Source organism: Pavona decussata, unplaced genomic scaffold (genome assembly GCF_977016875.1).
Source record: "Pavona decussata unplaced genomic scaffold, jaPavDecu1.1 SCAFFOLD_102, whole genome shotgun sequence".
Taxonomy (NCBI): domain Eukaryota; kingdom Metazoa; phylum Cnidaria; class Anthozoa; order Scleractinia; family Agariciidae; genus Pavona; species Pavona decussata.
The window spans coordinates 2,125,675-2,146,834 of NW_028145517.1; the positions used below are offsets into that span (position 1 = coordinate 2,125,675).

Below are 21,160 nucleotides of genomic sequence, written 5' to 3' on the forward strand. Positions count from 1 at the left end.
CAAAGATTTGGGGAGTCAGTTTGATGTCACTGGGCCCTAGCTCTCTCCATTGCCAAGTTGGTGATGATGTCATCTACCCCTACAAAACCTGTGAGGGATGCCAGGTATGCACCCCAAGGTCCATTTATTTGATCAACATTTTCCCATGCAATCTTGACTCCAATCTATTAGGAGAGCGCTCTTTCTATGTTGAACTCAATTAAGGTGTGCAGAGAAGGAAATAACAACCCAGCTCTTTACCCTTTGACCCCCAATATCAATGGACAAAATTTAATTCTCCTATCTTGTCCTCGTTTCTTATAAAAAATACTGGGGAGACAGAGATTTAATATTAAAATATCAAGAAAATTCACCTTAGGTGATCATATCCTTAATTCTCATGACCTCAAGGGTTATATAAGCATTGCTATTACAAGCAGAAATTTGATGCTCATCACTGTTAGGGCTTAAATGGTTTGGGAAACGTTGTAGAGATATAAGTTAACCATAGAGTAGAGGATTTTCATATGAATTTGAATTGGTAATCCAAATTGCTTTTCATTATTTTTACAGTGCATGATTCTCATGCTTTTCTGTTGTGAAGAAATATGGTTGCATGGTTATTTAGCTTGATATAAGAGACATTTTAATAGAATAAAAATTAAACACGTTGAGCTGACCTCGCCATTGTTTGGGCTTCCAAAAGTGTGTCTGTTTGATTGTCTCAGACTTAGCTCAAAATTCAAATTGATCACCACCATTTTGGTCAACACTAATGGTGTAGCCTGAGCACCTTGACTCTGTTTTTGTGAGCTAGTTCCATCCGAGAGAATATTCTGCATGTGGAATAATATATTCTGTATCTTTTTTTAGAGACCTTCTTTGAGACATTCCATCAATCAGCTCAAATTTGTATCACATACTGGTAATCAAAGGAGTCTTCACTGAAATTTTCACTGCACACAGTCACATACACATTTTGAAGTTTCTTTGGTAGCCCAAATATCTTTTCGTGGTGTAGCTGGTAAAGTCATGTAAATTCTTTTAAGCCTTTGCTTTTTAGACGCAAATGATGAAATGTCACATCACCATTTGAGATACATGTTCTGTACCTGCAGTCTTGTTGGACAGAACAGCGCAGTGTCATGAAGAAGTGGCCAGGCTACTAACTGCCATTCAAAATGGCTTTGCCCAATTTGTTTTTTTGAGAGGAATTTTATATGGATTTGATACACTTTAGAAGCTCAAAAATGGTGATTTACTGAACCAAGTGTTTACTTTTAATTGGATTAAAAGACACATGACTTATTCTGGAGTGTCACCTTCTTCCTGGAAGCCTAAAAGCCTGCCAAAAATTAAAAGTTGACAGTGATATTTCCAATGATAGTGGAGAGGGGGAATGGTGCCCTTCTGTTCCCTCATACACGTGAGGGTGAACATGGCTCCAAATGAACGTGGTGGGTATAACTTATTAATGCCATCTTTTGCTAATTATTAGCAAAGCAGTGAAAGCTCTGGTGCTGTTGGCCGTGGGCAAGATGACTCACAGGACCATCAGGACGGTGAGCTACAGTACAAATAAATCATTCTTAGTTCTTAATTGACTAATGACCTACACGTACAAATTTGCCACCTATCAAAACTTTTGCCTTATTGTTCACGCATGTGGTGCGCAAGACTTTCAATGTTGAACATAAGCCCTTCAGTTAAGGGCCAATTAACCCAATGATTTTGTCATCTTTGAGCACTTAATTTAATTAAGATCTGCAACTTATGAGCTGAGCAAATTACAATGTAGACAGATCGACTTCCATCTAGTAAATGTAGGTGAAAATGTTTAATGTGATATTGACTCTTGTCTTTGTAATGCTTTTTAACAGACATTTGTGTGCAATGTGGTGGGCATTTTATTTGCTATCTGAACTTCCTGATAATGATTGACTACTACACACTCCATTTTATAGTGTTTGTTTTATTCTAATTTTTTTTACTATTTTCACAGGTCGGCTCCTGGCCACTTCCCACCATAGCTGGCCTTTTGCAAGATTGGGAGACTCTGCACATTCAATTAACCACGTGGCTGTTTTGGAACCATCTTTTGGCCGGAGAGCATGTGAAAATGATGATGCTACTCTGATTAATTTGGAAGAGGTATACTTTTAGAATTCAAGAATATTGACGAGGCTTAAATTGTCCAATTGAGAACATGAACTTAATCACATGCATTAAGACCTTTATACCTGGTAAAATTCATCAAATTGGAAAGTGTGGGGTGGGCTTTGAATTCAGTCTCAGGGGAATGGCTTGAGTGACTGACACAATGAAAATGCTAATTAGGACGAATATTTTTGATATAGAATACTTAAATGAACAATGAGATTTGACATTAAACATTCATCCTTAAATTAACAATTCAAAGACAGCCAAAAAACGAAACAAACAAACAAAATGCCATGATTCGCAAACTTGTTTAGACACAATTGAGGGATTCTTCTGTTGTCTTGACAATATTTGTGTCCAAACTCTGCACTTTTTCTTTAATATGTCAATAGTTATTGTAAGTGAGCAGCTTTCCAAACTTGTGCCTTTGTTGACCCTCTCCCAATTTGCCACTCAATCCTTAAAAATGTTAAAGGTACATGTAGTGGCACTTTGGGTGAATTTGGGGATACTGTCCTCGAGCATCTTTCTCTCTTCTTCCACAGTTTTAACAGGCCGAAAACGTCTTTTGGCTGGTGGCATCTTGGAACACAATTTTCCAAACCAGTTGACTGCATGGTGTCCTAGTCTCACAAGATTGGAAATAATTTGCATAACAATCATAGTTCACCATCTTTTTTTAATTTGGCTGCTTTTGTTTTGCATTTTTCAATCAATCACATTTTAAAACAGAAATACATCAATCAATAATTGATTGACATATTTCATAACCATGGAAAGGAAATTATATACATGTACATATCTCCGTGGCAGTTATTGAAGCTGCTAAAAGACTCACAGCAGGGTGTTACCAAATACCAAGTCTAAAAATTCTTCTGCTTTGTGCTCTAATTTTTAAACATGATAAAATATGGTGCTGTTCGTTTTTGAAACAGTACTTAAAATGCATGAAATAATTGACATAATTTGCTTAATATTAGGATACTAAGTCACATTTTTGCTGTTATTGACCATGGGAGTCACTGTGTACATAGTCAAAGTTGGGCAGATATCTCTCCGGAATATGGCTTCTTGAATATTGTTTGTTCAAAGTCTACTTCCCCCACCCATTCATCTGAGTTGGTACCTTTTAGCTTTTTTGCAGAATTTCCCAGGCTTTTTCAAATTTGCAAACTGCTGGTCGCCTAAGGAAACTTGATGATTGACTGATTGTTGCCTGAAGTGAAGATAATCGACAGGAGAGGCTTCTTTGAATTTTATTTGGTCCCATTTTTGAAATTTGGATCCCCCACCCATACATTATATGGCACCTCTGCAGTTGTTCCCGGATTTCCAGAGCTTTAGCAAATTTGCAAAATAAATTTAGTGACAAATCGCGAACTGAGGTGAAGATATTTTATAGGAAATTTCATATTGTGTATAGCCTGAGATTTAACAATCCAGCCTTTGTTGCAAATTATTGATAAAACAGGTACATGATGACTCTCATTGGTTTACTTTGTAAGACAGGTCTTAATCCGCTGACTTAAAATTAATCTAGAAATGGAGGAACATGATATAAAGGTTGAGCTACTAAAATAGGCCAGAAAAGTAAAATAGCTAAAACACTGACAAAACATAATTCAGCATTTCATGTGAACGTTCTGCATGTTTAGTTTAACATGTCTACCAAAACCTTGTTGCCATGGCAACATCACAGGTCATCTAAATCTAAATAAAAAAATTGAAGAGCTGAAAGCCTTACAGAAACAAAAACTGACAATGATATTTAAACAAAAAATGGAGAGGGGGATGGTGTGGTGTGCTCCCAACCCAGGGTGCAAAGAAAGTCAGTTTTACAGCTTGCCATTCGGGCAACCTGTAGCTAGCACGTACAAGCCCAAAAGTCATTTCAACCAGCCCCAAAAACATTTTGATGTACAGGATTGATTACACAGTTCTTCTGTCATATGAATTCTTCAAAAACTTCACTTGCCTGTCAGGCAAGTTAAGAACAAAATTCGCTAGCCCGACAGCAAAATCCACTAGCCACGGGCTGTCAGACACTACTTTCTTTGCACACTGTCCCGCTCCCTTGATCTGAATTTGGTGGCCACTCAGGTTGGCTAAATGTCAAACAATATCACTGACGTGCTCATCTTGAATTGTACTTGAAAAGTACTTTATGTACAATGTTTACTGTTTGAATGAATGAACCTTTATTTAAGAGTACAAATTCTAGCACTGAAGAAGTGCTAATCAGGGACAATAACAACAACTAAATATTACTTTTTTTAAACGAAAAATTAATATTTACAAACTTAATGAAAAAGATAACAGGTACTAGTAAAAGTTACCCAGGATAACTAAAGAGCTAATTATCTAGCTGAGTAACAAAATTAAATATTTGCACTTAAAGGTTGTTGGCAGTAAAAGGAGAAAAAGAATGAGAAAAAAGTAATGTATGGTAATAAATAAATAATTTATAGTTTAAAATGTCAGGAAGTTAATTTAAGGAACGAATTGAAATGAAAGCCATAGACATTTATTATGGAATAAAGTATTTGTTTTAGGGAAGTGGTCAAAACTACTATACTTGAACAGGACCCACCAATTAACGACAAAATAGATGGTGGTCTCTGCCTGCCGCCCCATTTCTCAACACCAAAAGATGGCATCTTTATTGCATAGTCAGTCTATCCAGCAGTAAAAAATGACAATGAGATTTAAACCTTACTTTTCTTGTTTATCTAGCAATGCTGATTCTTGCTAGCTGAATATTTCTTCAATAAAATTTTGTCAGTAATGTTCGTAAAAAAGGTGATATGTTCAATAACCTCTGCTCATCCCAGACAGGGTGGGTCCTCTTTGAACAAACTTGTTATGACCAGTTCCCATGTTTTTATAAATTATAAGCTTGTATGTCATCCAGTTTGAAGTATTTGTAATAAGAAAGCTTAAGATTGTAAAAAATGAAATAACTGTGATAAACTGACATTAATATTAACTATTGATATTAAAAGCTTGAAATGACCACAAAGAGATAATTACATCACCAATGAAATAAGTTTAGAATAGGTTTATCAGTACAGTTAAAAGGAAATAAAGACTTCATCACACTAGCAGAAGGTAATTATCTCCTGACTTTTTGGGGGCTATCTTTTGGGCCATCAGATTTTTTTGGTCCAGTCCTAACCTAATGTGATGCCCTTTTGGGGGTCTGACGACTTGATATCAAAAAATAGACCTGAGTTAAGCCTACCCCTTGGAACTGTATACTTGAATTAAGGTTTAGGGATCAGATGTGACCCATTCACCAATTCAGCTCTCCTTTTAATTTTTTTGTGTGATGTCCACATCCAGAAAATAAAACATCACTGCCCATGATACTAACCCTCAAAATAAAAACAAAGTATCTGAATGTGGAAAAAATAATAACAAGACAGTGGTACGAGTGAGAAGTTCACTGCAACTTGTGACTGGTCGAAAAACTGAGTGACAGCCCTGTGTCTGCACAAGTGTACTTGATGTAACTATTTCTGTCAATTACTTTCATTTCCTTAGATGCTGGCCAACGAAGGGGGATCTAGCCATGAGATTTACAAGTAGAGGTTTTATGATCACTATGCAGTATCACCTGGCTTGGAAAAGAAGAACCTTGTGCGCACCTTGGCAAGGATGGGAGATAAACGGGAAGTAATAGTATTCATACTTGTTGTGATAGCAGTACTGTAAATTTGTTGTCTTTATCCAAGCCCCCAGTAGCTGGCAGATCACACATACATCAACAGCAAGTCCTTCAGGAGGCAGCTGGTAGACATGCCTATTTACCCATCAAGCGCGCAAGAAGGATATGCTGTCTACACATCACGTGTAACTCAATATCAGAAGAAGCCTGCAGGGTCCAGTTGCTTTGAAGCCGATTAATGCTAATCCCTGATTAAAAGTTAAATGATTAATAAAAAAACAAAAACAAAATCAAAACAAAAAATGTTGTTGTTAATGAACTCTCAAAGGTAAGTATTTAGTAGTGAAACCTGCATCCTACTTCCTCTTCTTCATCTTCATCGTTGTCGTTATCTTCTCCTTCTCATTTTTATTGTTGTTGTTGTTTTTGTTGTTTGTTATTATTTTCATCATCATCATCATCATCATCATTATCATTATATTTTACTCATCTTTTATTTGAATTGTTTGTCAGAAACTAGAAGGAAGATAAACTTTTGGTGTGAACAGCAAGGAAAGCTATGAGCTATGGACATGCGTCACAGGTCTAGCTACCATCGAAATTTGGTAAGAGATTTTAAGTGTTAAAGTCTTAATTGCTTTAAGATGCGGTTTCAAGATAATGTTTTTCAAACTTGCAATGTCATATTGGCCATATCAATGTGACCAAGTTCAGAAAAATTATTCTGTGGAATTCAAGCTATTTTGAGAATGATGTATTATTTAGTAAATGACACACTTGCATATATGCGGAAAAAGGAAATCCGAGAGCTCCTATCAGGCCTGCTGATTACTAGTTCGGACGCTGTACCACTGATCTACCAGAGACTTGTGGGAGCTAAGGCTATGAAACCAGGTTAACAAACATCCTGCATTCTGCCAGGATTGAAATGTCAATGTGTGGTATATGTGCAATGAAATAAATGTGATGAAATATTTTAAGCCTGGTGAATAAATGAGAATGATGTGTTATTCAGTGAATGACACAGGTATACTCGGAAAAAGGAAATCCAAGTGCTTCTATCAGGAGTCAAACCTAAGACCTTCCGATTACTAGTTTGGACGCTCTGCCACTGAGCTGCAGGAGATTCATGGGATGGGTGGTGCCTAAGTTGTTGGCAGGGGGTCTGACGCAGTTCAGGCAGAGCACGGAGGTATTCCTGACTACCCTGCGAGAGGGAACCACCCATGCAGCAGCCAGCCAACCAGCACTGTCTCACTGAAAGGAATTCAGTGGAAAATCATATTTACCTGACCAAAGTATACTTACCTACAACCTTACACCAAGAGGGAGCGAGCCAGAATCCGAAAAGATTTGCACTAAGTGATCCACAACGATAAGAAAAGCAAGGCAAATGCAAATGCAAGAAATGCTGATCGGCCCCTACAATCACCCCATGGGCCAGGGTCCTCCCACAGGTCACGTACACCAAGGGGAAAGACTGCCTAAATAGTTTATTTAGCCTCATTTTTCCTCTTTTATTTTCTTTTAATTGGCATTAGCTCAATAAATTGTTTTACTTTTGGCTAGATACTTTTTTGTTTGTGCTTTGTTTCCATAACAATACGAATCTCCAACCCAGTCACATTCGCCACAATGACACATGAACCTAGTTTAATGGCCTTAACTCCAATGAGTTTCCAATTGCTCAGTGGTAGAGCAACCGATCTAGTAATCGGAAGGTCATAGGTACGACTCCTGTTAGAAGAACTGCCATTTTCTTTTTCCAAGTATGCCTGTGTCACTGGCTGAAATCAAACACATCTACCATACAATTAATTATTTTCTACTTAACATCAATTTATAAGGTCCATTTATACCAGCGGCCCTTACATCTCAAACAGTCAATCTTGATAACTTGTCTTGGCAACATTACAACACACTTTTGTAGTATGCATTTTAAAGCACTCAAAGACTTGGGAGCTATTTAACTTAGTGAAAGAATAATGTTAGATTTTCACTTTCAGAATAAGTCTTAAAAGTGGAGTATACATAATATATCAAGAGACCCTGGTTCAACTGACCCTAAGGACGGTGCCTACTGTTGTCACTGCGCATACGTTCTGCGCATCTCGAGATACTTGGGTTTCCTTTGATTGGTGCCTTCTAATACAGGGTTATTATTGCGCCGTTTAAAATTATGCGGAGAAAGCAGAACTTAACAAGTGCTTTTGTATCCAAAAAGAAAACTGGGGGTAACCATGCATATTTCATTAATAATCAAACTTCAATATGGAGAAAAAAAACGCCATACATCGCTTTGTATTTTATTGTTTTTTTGAATTATTGTTGCTTAATTATCTCTGAGAAATGCGTAGATACCTTCAATTTTCTTTTTGGATACCAATAGCCCTTGCTAAAATCTGCTTCTCCCGCATAGACATGAACCACACAAAAATACTTCGGTATTAGTAGGCACCGTCCTTAACTGCAAATTTGGCGACCAATGAGAGAATGTCAGTGTTCACTACTGAGCCTGGCAGTGTATGATTTAAATCTAATTGACAATGTCATCATTGCTTTGTAGAGCCACAGTTACCCAGAAAAGTACCGGACACTTCCTGATTGGTCCCCAGTTGAACAAACACCGAACGTGCCAGTTGGAGCGTTTACTGATTGCAGCGCAAATCAAGTCCCTTCACGTGAAGGAGAAAGCTGCTTCCGATGTGTTTAAACCAGTAAGAGCCATAGAAAACGACATAACCTTAGGACTTGGCGGACGAACCTTCCGACAGATATGGACTTCGAGTTGGAGCTTGATTTTGTGTGTGTATGTAAAAATGTCATCGATTGTATGTAAGTGGAAGCCCATGAATTAGGAACATTTTCCACTTTCCTTTGCACACGATCGGAGAACAATTAACCCAGAGGGGAGGAACAACACACTTGTTGCATGGCGTACAAAGCCAAGCAAACTGGTCGAGTGGAATAAGAATTGCAGGGAAAAAACACAGAGTGGTGAAAAGCAACGTGCTCGATTATTAAAGTGGATGGATTTAGTATGGGAAGTTCTGGGTTTCATTCCTCCACTTCTTATTGCAAATTGTCAGGCTTCTCCCCACCCATAGCCGAGGAAAGATTGCCAGTGGAATGGATGGTTGGACTTGTCGTCTGGAAGCCCCGGGTCCAAGTTGTTCTCCGAACACGCTAGATTTGATATTTGGTAGGGCCAAATAAAACTGCTTGACCATTTTTGATTGAATGAGGGCATCTTGGATGAATCTGAATAAGGAAATCAGGCTGGGTGGACTTGTAATGCGGAGGTCCTAGGTTTCATTTCTTCACTTTCTGCTGGATCCACTAGTTACTGGCATACAATATATGTTTTGTTTTGTTTTTTTAACCTGAGTGATTACTGACACTTTTTGATATTTATTTTAATATCAATCCAACCAGATATACAATTTCAAGTGTCACGCATCACATACGACCTTTCCGTTCACCGTTTATTGAGATCACAACATGTTCGAGTGGAATAGAAGGTTGAAATTGTCAACCGGAAGCTCCAGGTTCGAATTGTCCTCTTAACCAATGCAGGATTTGATGTTCAGTAGCCCCCAATTCAAGTCTGTGACCATTATTGTGTGAATAAGTGTGTCAGGGTTAAGTCGGTGGCGAGCAGCGTCCAGCCTGGATAAATGGGTGGATTTGTAAGTTTCTGGTCATTGATCTTTCTTTCTCTTTATTTTGTCAACAGATAAGGTCAAATGCACTACAGCTGATGAGAAAGAGTCACCTGAAACTGAGGCTGGGGTTACACTATTAAATGTATTCTTTGTAAGCATTATAAGAGCACTTCCTAAACTCCAGGGAAGTTTCAGACCATGCACTTGGTTTGGAGAACATGTTTCCGGGCCGGTTTTTTGCCTCTGGCATGGTCTATAGGTATCCGGTCAGATCGTTCCATGGTCAGATCATTCCAAGTCAGATCGTTACACAGTAAAGTCAGATCGTTCAACAATTAGTCAGATCGTTCCACTTTGAAATGGTCAGGCTCCATGGCACCACCTTGGGACCCTCAGATTAGACCGTCTCCAAAAAAGCCGTCCGTACCAACAACGACGTCGAGGCTTAGCACCATGGCCTCAACTGCCGAGCCTCTGGACGTGGACAGCTACCGTTGTACCTACTTGTATAGCTCCTGCACAGAGAAGCCCGATTTACCGCCTTACAGATCCGCCTTGTATCTGAGAGAAAGTTAAAGAGAATTCAGCGCTGCAAGTACCGTGAATTACAAGCAAAGCTGTTCGACTTGTGGGACTAGTTTGAAGCAAACCAACGGTCAGCCAAACGTCTCCTGAAAGCGTGTCTGTACCTCGATGGACCGAGGGAATAGAAGAAACAAACCACACAAAACAAACGGCTCCTTTAGGAGCCACCAAATAATATGAAAGCAATGATCAACAAATACGCATTACTTTTCAAATAAACTACTAAAATAATTTAGAATTACAATTGGTATGTTAGAGAGGGTAACCATTACAGAGTGGGACTGGTTTCTACAAAAATTCAAAATACCGCAATCTTGCATACCCAACCAAGCTTTCAGGAGCTTTCGATAAATTAAACTTACAACTGCTATTCTATTAACAAGTACACTTAGAAGTTTAAATAAGGCTCCGTTTCCGAAGGAAAAGGAAATGTATTTGCTAGAATACTTTCAAACCGGGACGTTATGAAGTAAGTTCGAATACAGTCAGTGAGGATGGTGACGCATTTCAGTACATTAACTCGTTCCGTTAACTTAACATCGAGCAGGACATTTTCCTTTACATTCTTACGATTAAGAATGTTTTCTTGACTCTCATTTACCGGGTAGGTCTGTTGCTCAATACTGAGCATTTTAGACCGCTCTAAAAAAAAAATAATAATTGAAAACGACTCTTGACTCTATACCTGTAGCCCTACTGTTTCGACAAATAAAGTTTGTACCACTGACTCAATTTCAGAGTAGTGTATATCATTATCATTTACCGTAAATGACCTTATTAACGCACACTCTAATAAACGCCGGCCACCTTGAAATCTCAACATCAGTTTTAAAACGCCTCTCCCTAATAACCGCCCTGTGTCTAATATACGCCCCGTCTCCCTCTAAAAATTCAGCGAGGCTACCAGTTAACTCCATAGCCAAATACGTTCCAGAGAGGCATGAAAAGAGCAAGATTACAAGTGAAATTAGTCAGTTTATTTATCGGGCTCCTGCTTAATTAAAAAAAAGTTTAAAATCGTATAACATTTACGGTAGCCGTCACGGGTAACAACCCTACTGTAAGCCGTGACACCGATCCGAAGTAGGCCGATCGTTCTAACAGGGGCACCCAACGGATCGTTTCGGTAAAGTATCTGTTCGGAAGGCCCTTAATCCCCTACAATTTTCTAAAGGGAATTTTTACCTCGTACTTTCATGATATGGGAAATTTAAGGCCTGGTGTTTTCGGATTGATAAAAATATCGTTTCGGGTACCGAAAAAACGTCAGCTAAGATTTTCGGAAAGGACATAAGACCCAAGGTTTTCGGGAAAGTGACAAACGATGATCTAGTAATTTCGAAAAGACTCAAGTTCCCCTAGAACGACCGAACAGATAAAAATATTATAGCGCGGCCTAAAATGAACCTATAGAGCTTTAAAGGCACTCCAGATAGCCTGAAATAGCGTTTCAAAGGATCTGAGAGAAAACTGCCGTTGGGTGCCCCTGTTCTAAGTCATAAAGCGGTAGCAAATGACTAAACTGATTGCAGTTAGCTTGAATCCCGAGCGTGTTTCATTTTTTTTTCTTTTTCGTGTCTTTCTTTAGGAAGGGGTGCATTGCTCTTATCATTTTTGTATCAGATCATATCTTATTTTAGCGTCAGTCATTTCCAGGAATGCCCATCCCTCCCCCGGGTGGATCCCCAGGTACTAGCTATAGGGAGTTTTGAAAATACACCGGCAAATGCCCCACGGCTTGGACAAACGAGCTGTTCAAATGTCCCACGGTACAGCTAAAAAAATGAGTTCATTTCTCTGTTTCTGTGCTTACCTCCATCTATAAATCAAAGCTAATTGTGACCAAAGTCAACTAAGTCTTAATTATTTCTCAGTATAATGTGAACGTTTGTCCTGTGGATCTGCCATCTCATTTCATCCTGGGATTACGTGTAGTGTCGAGAGACCACGGACACTTAACCGACACTCGACAAGCCACATATCGCCCGCATGTCACTCGACATATCGACCGAGTCTCGATCGATAGTTGGTGCCGTCTGTCAACAGACTGTCGACCGATATATCAGTGGACATGTCGATATATCGGTCGATAGTCGGTCGATGTATCCACCGATATATCTGTGGACATTACCTATAGTACACAACAAATCAATCAATCTTTATACACGAAATCGTATCATGTTAAATGGTCTTCCTAGAAGTTGTGTAAATTTAGCCTAAAATACATTAAGTTACCTAAGAACTTAACTTAAAGGATGAACACAATAAAACTTTGAAAGTTAATTTTCACTGAGTAAACGGGTCACAAAAAATCTTTCCCATTGAATGAAATTTAAAAATGGTTTAGATTGGGCTGCTGCCTTATCTCTTCTGTTCCATAGAACAAATCCCCTAAAGTGTAGGCTTCTTTTTGCAGACTCAGTTCTTCGTCTTAGTCTTTACCGTCGAAGTTATCATTGCAAGGGAGTGACAGTGCTGCGGGCAGTGCTGTGAGGTGAAAATCACGAGACCGTCGAATTCCCGGCGGTAGACTAATGCGTGGACCCCGGGACTGATAATGAATAAAAATGCTCCACCAATGCCCGGAGGGGGGGGGGGGGGGGGTGGGCACTGCTGGCTGATTGCTAAGCACTGATACTGAATTGATAGGCACTGCTCTTGAACCTGTGGGATGAACAGATGCGATAAAACTTAATCTATTTATATTTCTATTTTTATTTTGGCTTCTGTACACGTTTCTGCTTTCTATGTTTGTCAAGCAATCATAACCGCTTATTTCCATTTTTAATTAGCTTTCTGGAGCCCTTGAAGAATGTTTGTTTTGTCTAACCGAAATATGGGCAATAAAAACGCCCCTTTTAGCTGCCCGATCAGCCTTGTATTTAGGGGTTATGTTCAGGACGTTTTGTCTTAGGGATTCCTCATATGTTGCGTTTTCTGCGATCACCAGGTAAAGAGCTACCCCGTTCCAGGCTCTTGGAATACCTAGGGAGACGTCGGTGAAAAGGGCGGGCGAGTAAGGGAACGAAAAGAGGGGGAAGGCGCCCGCTGTGACACGTTTTCCTCAGGCGAGTCTGGCCTGCGCCGCAGACAGCGTATACTATACTGAGTCTTGCCCGTTTCTTTTCTTCTCGCTAGACAGAAGTACCCAACGACCCTTTTAGAGAAAATTAATCGTATGTCGGCACTACACAGATCTACCGCACTAGTTGAGTGTCCCTACGTCAATCTTGGTTACTATGTAACTATCCTCGGAAAAAATACCCGCTCTTCACGTGCGTACTGCCAGCGAGCAAAACTTTTAAGAAATGAAAATCCCAGCCAGGTGTAAGTGTGATGTCTGCCAACTAGCCAGCAAGCAAGTCAGCTTGTAGGTACGCAACATCTTCCTGAGAGTTAATATGTTTATATATTTTTGTGTCATCAGTAAACATGGCAACACGGCTCGTCAGGACCGAATCGGGCAAGTTATTTACATAGATGAGAAATAACATCGGGCCTAAAATGGAGCCCTGAGGTATTCAGGAGCTGACAGGCAGAGGATCAGAGGTTTCACCCAGCACTGTTACACGTTGGTAGCGAACCGCTAGGTAAGAGCTAAACCACTGCAAGAGGCTGCCTCCAAATCCGAACTCGTGGAACTTTTGTAGAAGGCAGCCATGGTTCACCATATCAAAGGCCTTAGACATATCAATATAAATCATGTCCACCTGTTTTCCGTCGTCTAGTAGGGAGCCTACGTGGTCCAAAACTTCCAAAAGGTTGGAGGTGCATGATTTCCCTCTAATGAATCCATGTTGATAATCTCTTACCACCTCGTACAGCCTATCTTTGAAGTGTTAAATATACATCCCTCCAAGACTTTGGATACCAGTACCAATAAGGAGATGGGCCTGTAATTCTCTGTGTACTCGGCCTCACCCTTTTTAAAAACAGGAACAACGTTAGCTTTTATTTCAGTTCTGAACGCGGGAAGGAAACAGTGCTTAATAACATTTTGACTTGAAGCTTACAAGAGATGGTGTAATTACAGAGGCTGTTTCCTTAAGAAGTTTCGCTGGGATTTTATTAGATCCTGTGGCTTTCGTGACATCAAGCGCTTCGAGCTTCGCTTACCAGATTGATTAAAGTATTATTATAATTATTATTATTATTATTATTATTATTATTATTATTATTATTATCATTAATTATTATTTAACCGTGAGCGTTAATTCCGACATATCAGGAGAAAATGGTGCATTGGCAGCTCTTCCAGATGAAAGGGGGGGGGGGGGGGGGAAGGGGGTTTCATGGGTGAAAAGTGATGCAACGTAGGAGTTAAACAGTCGATTGGCTATTTCCCGAGGATTTTCAGCTGAAGATCTTAACGGCGTACGATTACCTGGGTCAACAGATTCGCACTGGCTGATTTTGGCGTCGAGGTTCGATCAAGAATTGTATGCGATTTAACCGTCAAGAAACTCATCACTGCTGTTCAACAGCATGCGCTTAACTGTTTTGCGCAAGTCACGAGGAAGATTGTTCAGCTTTTGTCTTAAAGATTCCTTTTTCTTGATCAAATTAAGTGTGGCACCGGACATCCAAGGTATGGGATTCCGTCCCTTAAACCTCTTGGTCTGTAAATCTGAGTCAGAGACCCCTACAAGAAACGTGTCTTTCCATTGATGCCAGTCAGTATTGATATCGTGATTGGCTATGATCGAAGAGAGCTGACAGAACCGTACGCAGACCCTCAAAGTCGCCTTTTGCATAATCGTAGACAAATCTCAGGGTTTTTGGTGGGGCTTTAATAAAAGCGTTAAATTGGAAAATAATGACGCTATGGTCTGTAGAAACCCCCGTATCTTTTGGAGACAATATATCTGTTACATTGGCACGGTTCGGCACGCTCGTGATTACAAGGTCAAGTATGTTGTTTCCACGAGTGGCTTTTTTATTGAGTTGTCCATGTCAAGAGGTGGTCGTGAAGGGTTTCAATAAAGTCACCCGAAATTACCCTATTGTCGAACGTAGTGGTCACAAACTTCATGAAGAAAATTATCGAATATACATCCATCCAACCTGGGTCTTCATTGGGTGGCCGATAGCAAAAATAGAATAAAATTCTTTGACCAGAGAGTGTAGTAATTTTGACAAAAATGATCTCAAGCTGTTGCAGCTCGGCTTCCGATTCAGGTTTAAATTCTTTAACAACTTAGAGGGAGGCTGTTTTGATTGCGATAAGAACTCCGCCGCCTCCTCGGTCAGACCGATCTCCCTAAATAATGTAAAGCCAGAATGCAATATTTCAGAGTTGCTGATATTTTGGTTCAACCGTCATATAACGTCAGAGTTTTCGGCGTACACCAGGTCCTGGAAGCGATGGAGGTTACACACGGATCGCCAGTTACGTTTTTTATGCTGTCTTTGTGACACTTTTTTACGTCTCTGGCATTCATCACGAGGCAATTGATCTTACCAGTAGTCGAAGCAGACTGAAACCGGTCCAGGATTAGACTTGATGTCGCCAGACCGGCATCAAGAGGCCGGGAAAGGAAGCATCTGAGTTGTTGTAGTAACAAACGTGGCACACTGAATTTATTACATGGCACGGTAATAAGTGTTGACTTAATACCCAAAAACAGAAAAATAGCCAAGGCTTTCACAGAGCTCTTCGAGTGACGACCTGATTCCCTTACCAATGTCAACAATTCATCGAAGGAGCAATTGTTTCGGGAAAAGGCATTAAAAATTGTAAGAATAAAATAAGGTAAAAGGATTCCAAGACTAGCGGTACCTCCAAAACTACAGGTCGTTTGACCAGGAGTCATCCTTCTGTCATTTTATCGTTTTAGCCCGTGCGCATGCTCAAACCTCAAAACAAGAGGTGGTCGTGAAGGGTTTCAATAAAGTCACCCGAAATTACCCTATTGTCGAACGTGCTGGTCACAATCTTCATGCAGAAAATTATCGAATATACATCCATCCAACTTGGGTCTTCATTGGGTGGCCGATAGCAAAAATAGAATAAAATTCTTTGACCAGTGAGTGTAGTAATTTTGACAAAAATGATCTCAAGCTGTTGCAGCTCGGCTTCCGATTCAGGTTTAAATTCTTTGACAGCTTTGAGGGAGGCTGTTTTGATTGCGATAAGAACTCCGCCGCCTCCTCGGTCAGACCGATCTCCCTAAATAATGTAAAGCCAGAATGCAATATTTCAGAGTTGCTGATATTTTGGTTCAACCGTCATATAACGTCAGAGTTTTCGGCGTACACCAGGTCCTGGAAGCGATGGAGGTTACACACGGATTGCCAGTTACGTTTTTTATGCTGTCTTTGTGACACTTTTTTACGCCTCTGGCATTCATCACGAGGCAATTGATCTTACCAGTAGTCGAAGCAGACTGAAACCGGTCCAGGATTAGACTTGATGTCGCCAGACCGGCATCAAGAGGCCGGGAAAGGAAGCATCTGAGTTGTTGTAGTAACAAACGTGGCACACTGAATTTATTACATGGCACGGTAATAAGTGTTGACTTAATACCCAAAAACAGAAAAATAGCCAAGGCTTTCACAGAGCTCTTCGAGTGACGACCTGATTCCCTAAACAATGTGAACAACCCATCGAAGGAGCAATTGTTTCGGGAAAAGGCATTAAAAATTGTAAGAATGAAAAAAGGTAAAAGGAGTCTTAGACTAGCGGTACCTCCAAAACTACAGGTCGTTTGACCACGAGTCATCCTTCTGTCATTTTATCGTCGTAGCCCGTGCACATGTTCAAACCTCAAAACATACCACATGGAAGACAAAATGACTACATTATCATATATTAGTATACATGGCGGAACCTCAGTTTAAGTCAGTAAGGCGGAACCAGTGAGGTGCCAACGAAAGGGATCTGTCTTATATGGTTTAGGGGCAGACTTTTCTCTCTCTCACTGTCTTGTCGGGGACAAGGTACCGGAAAAACAGCGCGGAACCATCTTCAGCTGGCATAAGCGAACTGCGGGCCGAAATCTCGTGGTGCATCGTCATGGTACAACGTTCCGTCAAAGTGTCCAGAGGTGCCGCTGTTGGCTGTATTTTTCTCTCTTTTTCAGCCATTTTGATATTAAGGATGGCAAGTCGCCCGAAGACATCGTAGGGAAGCAGCGTTTCATTCATGCCCCTTGTCATGTCCTTGACAAATTGTCGACGGGTATATATTGTGTACAATTCGTAGCCTTAAAGCCAATTCTGCACATTAAACATGTTCCCTTGAAAATATAACACTGATAAATACATTAACGCACAGGGAGGATTTCAACCGTTATTTGTACAAGAGCAAAGGCCTGTTTCACAGGAAATTCCTCCGCGAATCTGGAGAAATTTTAGGAAAATGTCAGGAAAACATGAAATAATTACGGCACAGCAGTTAAAACTCGTGGAATTCGAAATCTTTTCCGTAAACGTCATCGAAAAATTAGTAGGATATTCCAAATTTTCGGAAAAGGGTAATTATACCTGGAGAGGCCCATGTGTATTTTACGGCCTTTTCGAGTGGAAGAAAAGCGCCGGTCATGTTAACGTTCTGTGTAAAACAGTCTCTCATAGAACAGTAGAACCACCGTTATTTCCTGCCGCGCTTACCTTCAATTTCATTAGTAAAGACGTTGTTATGGTGAAAAGTCAAATACGATATTTTACGAGCTTGACAGGGGTCCTAACAGGCAGGAAAACAAACGATGCTTTTTTTACCCAGCTAGAACCAGTGCTTTAAACTAGATATTTAGAAACTAGATATTTAGAACTAGATATTTAGAACCTAGATATTTAGAAACGTACCAGCCAGTTAACCGTTTAATGTATTCAGTTTCCAGCCAGCTCTATTCCAACCTGTAGGGCGGGTTTTAGTCAAGCGGCCCCCTTAAACCCATGGGATTAACAGGCGCGATGAAACTTAATCTATTTATATTTATATTTTTATTGTAGCTCCTGTACTCGTTTCCGCTTTCTATGTTTGTCAACCAGTCCAATCATCATCTTTTCATCAGTATTATTTTGCTCTAACCGCTTAATTCCATTTTTACTTAGCTTTCCTTTCTGCATCCCCCGAGGAGGGTTTGTTTGGTCTAAGCGAAGTATTAGGCAATAAAACTACCCTTTTACACTGTAAACGGTCCGATTAGTCTTGCGTTGAGTACTGCTCATGTATTGCTGTAATTAACTATTAAATGTATTAGTAGGGGGTGCTGTGTTCGGGGCGTTTTGTCTTGGGGGCATTTTGACCTACATATTAATTTACTGCTTTTGACACAAGGAGCCTAAAACGTTCGTTACACCTCATGTTCCTCATATGTTGTGTTTTCTGCGATCACCAGGTAAAGAGCTTCCCTGTTCCAGGCTCTTGGAATACCTTGGCCCCCTCTTACCTTGGGAGGCGTGCAAGGAGCGGGCGAGCGAGGGAAGGAAAAAGAGGGGTCCCGAACGCGCCCGTTGTCTTGTATTGTAGTAAATTAAATAACAAATAGACTTCTTTTGTCAGAATTTACAAACAAAGTCGCATATTACATGTAATGTACTAGTATTACTTCAAAGTACTTCTCCTAACAAGTATTGGCGTTCATTTAATTTCTTTTTTCCTTTTCTGCGTAGGTGTAGTTATTAGCTATAGTCTGTACTGACACAAATTCTGTACAATTGCTACGTAATTAACTTTTGTAAATTATAATTAACTTTAACTTTTGCTGTGTAATTAAATTTTTAATGATTCTGCTGTGTAATTTGTTGTGTAATTGTTTTGCAATTTCTTTCTCTTTTTTTGTTAGACAAATAAAGCATTAAATATTCTGAAATTCTGAAATTTTGGGCTCCCAGTCAAAGTGATGCACTTTACATCATCTTTAGAGATTTCCAGTTGATGCTAAAATGACCCCCTAAAACAGTAAAATAATGAATGTCTTTATTTAAACTGATAAAATCAACTGACATCAACCGGTGACCAATGAAACAATAACATAGCATATTTAAAATCTACTTATCGCTAAGTTAGTAATCGTAAATCATTAAAAAAAAATTATCAAAAAAGTTGCAATAATGCGTACAAAGTACAACAATATGTATAATGAGTACTGCAAACATCTAGTGCTGCACGTTATCCGTCTTCTGTTAAGACAAACTAAATCATTTCATATTTATGCCGAACATGTTAAACCGGGTGATTTTAAATGGTAGGCGCCATTGCTTCCATGTTTTTTCAAAGAAAATTCGACAATATTGCGACAATTTGAGACCAGTTCAGTTCAAGAGCGGAAGTTTCCTTTTAAAGTAACTTGTAAATACAGCTGCCTGTCTTCAAGGGAAAAGCACTGGCGACGAGTTGGCTGCCTCTCAAGCCCGTTCCAGGCTCTTAGATAGTGAGCGGGGGGAGGGGGGGGGGGGGGGGCTACTCCCCTTTGTAAGTTAAATAGGTATATGCGGTGCCAAAGGGTATGGTTTTGGGCCGTCTTGGTATGACAATGGGTTTTAATTTCAAGGATTTTGGTCTAAAAATGGGTATGGGTTTTATAGTAACGAGTAGAGATGGGGTCTAAAAATGGGTATGAATTTTAACCTTATCTAGACCCTTGTCTTGTCTTCTGCGGCAGGGAATGGGGGTGGCCACCCTCCATAGCTTCGCAAGTATAAAACCTATGACAGTGAGACTTGGAGGATAGATAGCACGTGAAGAGATGTTTCGTTCAAGGTCCGCAACGCAGAGTGATGATGTCATATGACGTGGTAATTATGTCATAATTGCCAAATGGAGGCCATCTTGGATCCGCCATCTTGTATTTCTGGATTTCCCTAAAACTTCAGGAAAGCGCCGAAATTGAACAAAAAATATAATCAAAACCAATAAAAGAAGACTAAAATGAGCTACAAGTTACGGTAAGAAAAGTAGCTTTTGTTCATTGTACATGCAAAAAGGGATTTTCTATTTTGTGAAAAAAATTGCCTGTCTGAAAATTGGAGAACCTCCCCCTCCCGCGTCGTCTAGGTAGAGACTAGGTCGGAAGAAGGGTACCAGGAAATTTCCACGCCAAAATTCCGAGGAGAAACCACTCGGGGGAGGGGTGGGGGCGCTGGCGAAAGGCTAAAATCAGATAGCAAATGGGGCACGACAAAAGTAAAATCAATACTGAATGAATTTTGCTTAATCCCTGAAACGTATAATGATTACAAGAAACACTTACATATCAACTAGGCCAAAAGGAAGAGAAGATTCTATAGTTTAATGTTCGTGTTCACTTTGTGATTTTAGCCATTCGCCACTAGAGTCCAGCTGCGGTTAGCTTGGAACAGACTACTTTTCATTAATCCCAGTCAGGGGCGGATTTAGGGGAAGGGGGGCGAGGGCCCCCTTTTTCTTGTATTTTTCAAAGTGCAATAACAGGCACATTAAACTTGAAAAACTATCTGAGGTGGTTTATCTTACTTAACCATCTATAAATCATTGCCAGGCAAAATATTTACGATTGCAGAAGCAAACTTAGTCACCCGTAGTTGAGCATGAGGTTATTTGGCCTATTTATCTCCAAAGTTTGTTATATTTATCAAATAGAATTTAAGATCAACAAATTCACCAAACATGAATCCAGTTTTAAACTCAAATGGAACAAGTACATCACCAGTTTAAGTGCTTCATAGCGGTGGCCATGTCTTTATTTTGTCTCTGTCTTTATTTTTCGCATTTATTTACTTTTTTTATCAGTTCTATTGTTATTATTCTATTTCGCTGCCATGTAACCTTTACATAATGTAAGTAGGTGTAGCGTCTTTTAGGTTGTGTGATATTTCTGTTAAATACATTTTGTATGTGCCACAATTTATTAATTAACAAGTTTCAAGTATTATATTGTAAGTAGCGTAAGCATTACACATATTGTTAAGTAGTGTAAGTATTATATTTTGATTATAAAAAAAGTTTTGGTCTTTCGAGTGGTATTATGCACTCAATCTTTTTAACAAATCCTCTTAAAGTCTGTCTTCCAAAGCTTTACCTTTTGGTCCCATATGCTCCCATAATTGCTGTAAAGCAGAATCTCTACGAATGTGAATTTTTTTATTGGGTGGGTCTTGCGCTCTCGCCACAATTTCTTCG

The 21,160-nt window shown here is 39.7% G+C and overlaps 1 protein-coding gene and 1 long non-coding RNA gene across 3 annotated transcripts in view; both read left to right on the plus strand.

Moving 5' to 3' along the window:
- The window catches only part of LOC146471580 (uncharacterized), a 51,383-nt gene that overhangs the window by 6,483 nt on the left and 23,740 nt on the right, over window positions 1-21,160 (plus strand). Inside the window, exons 3-4 of the mRNA XM_085120158.1 lie at window positions 1,478-1,541; window positions 1,982-2,130. Of these exons, the coding sequence (XP_084976284.1) occupies window positions 1,478-1,541; window positions 1,982-2,130 (213 nt within the window). The remainder of the gene's footprint in view (window positions 1-1,477; window positions 1,542-1,981; window positions 2,131-21,160) is intronic.
- Window positions 5,731-10,783, plus strand: LOC146471581 (uncharacterized). Of its 2 annotated transcripts, none has more exons than XR_014866681.1 (3): window positions 5,731-6,411; window positions 8,373-8,641; window positions 9,543-10,783. It is a non-coding gene; the product is annotated as an uncharacterized LOC146471581 (long non-coding RNA). The 2 variants fall into 2 exon arrangements; XR_014866682.1 differs by having other exon boundaries at window positions 8,373-8,615.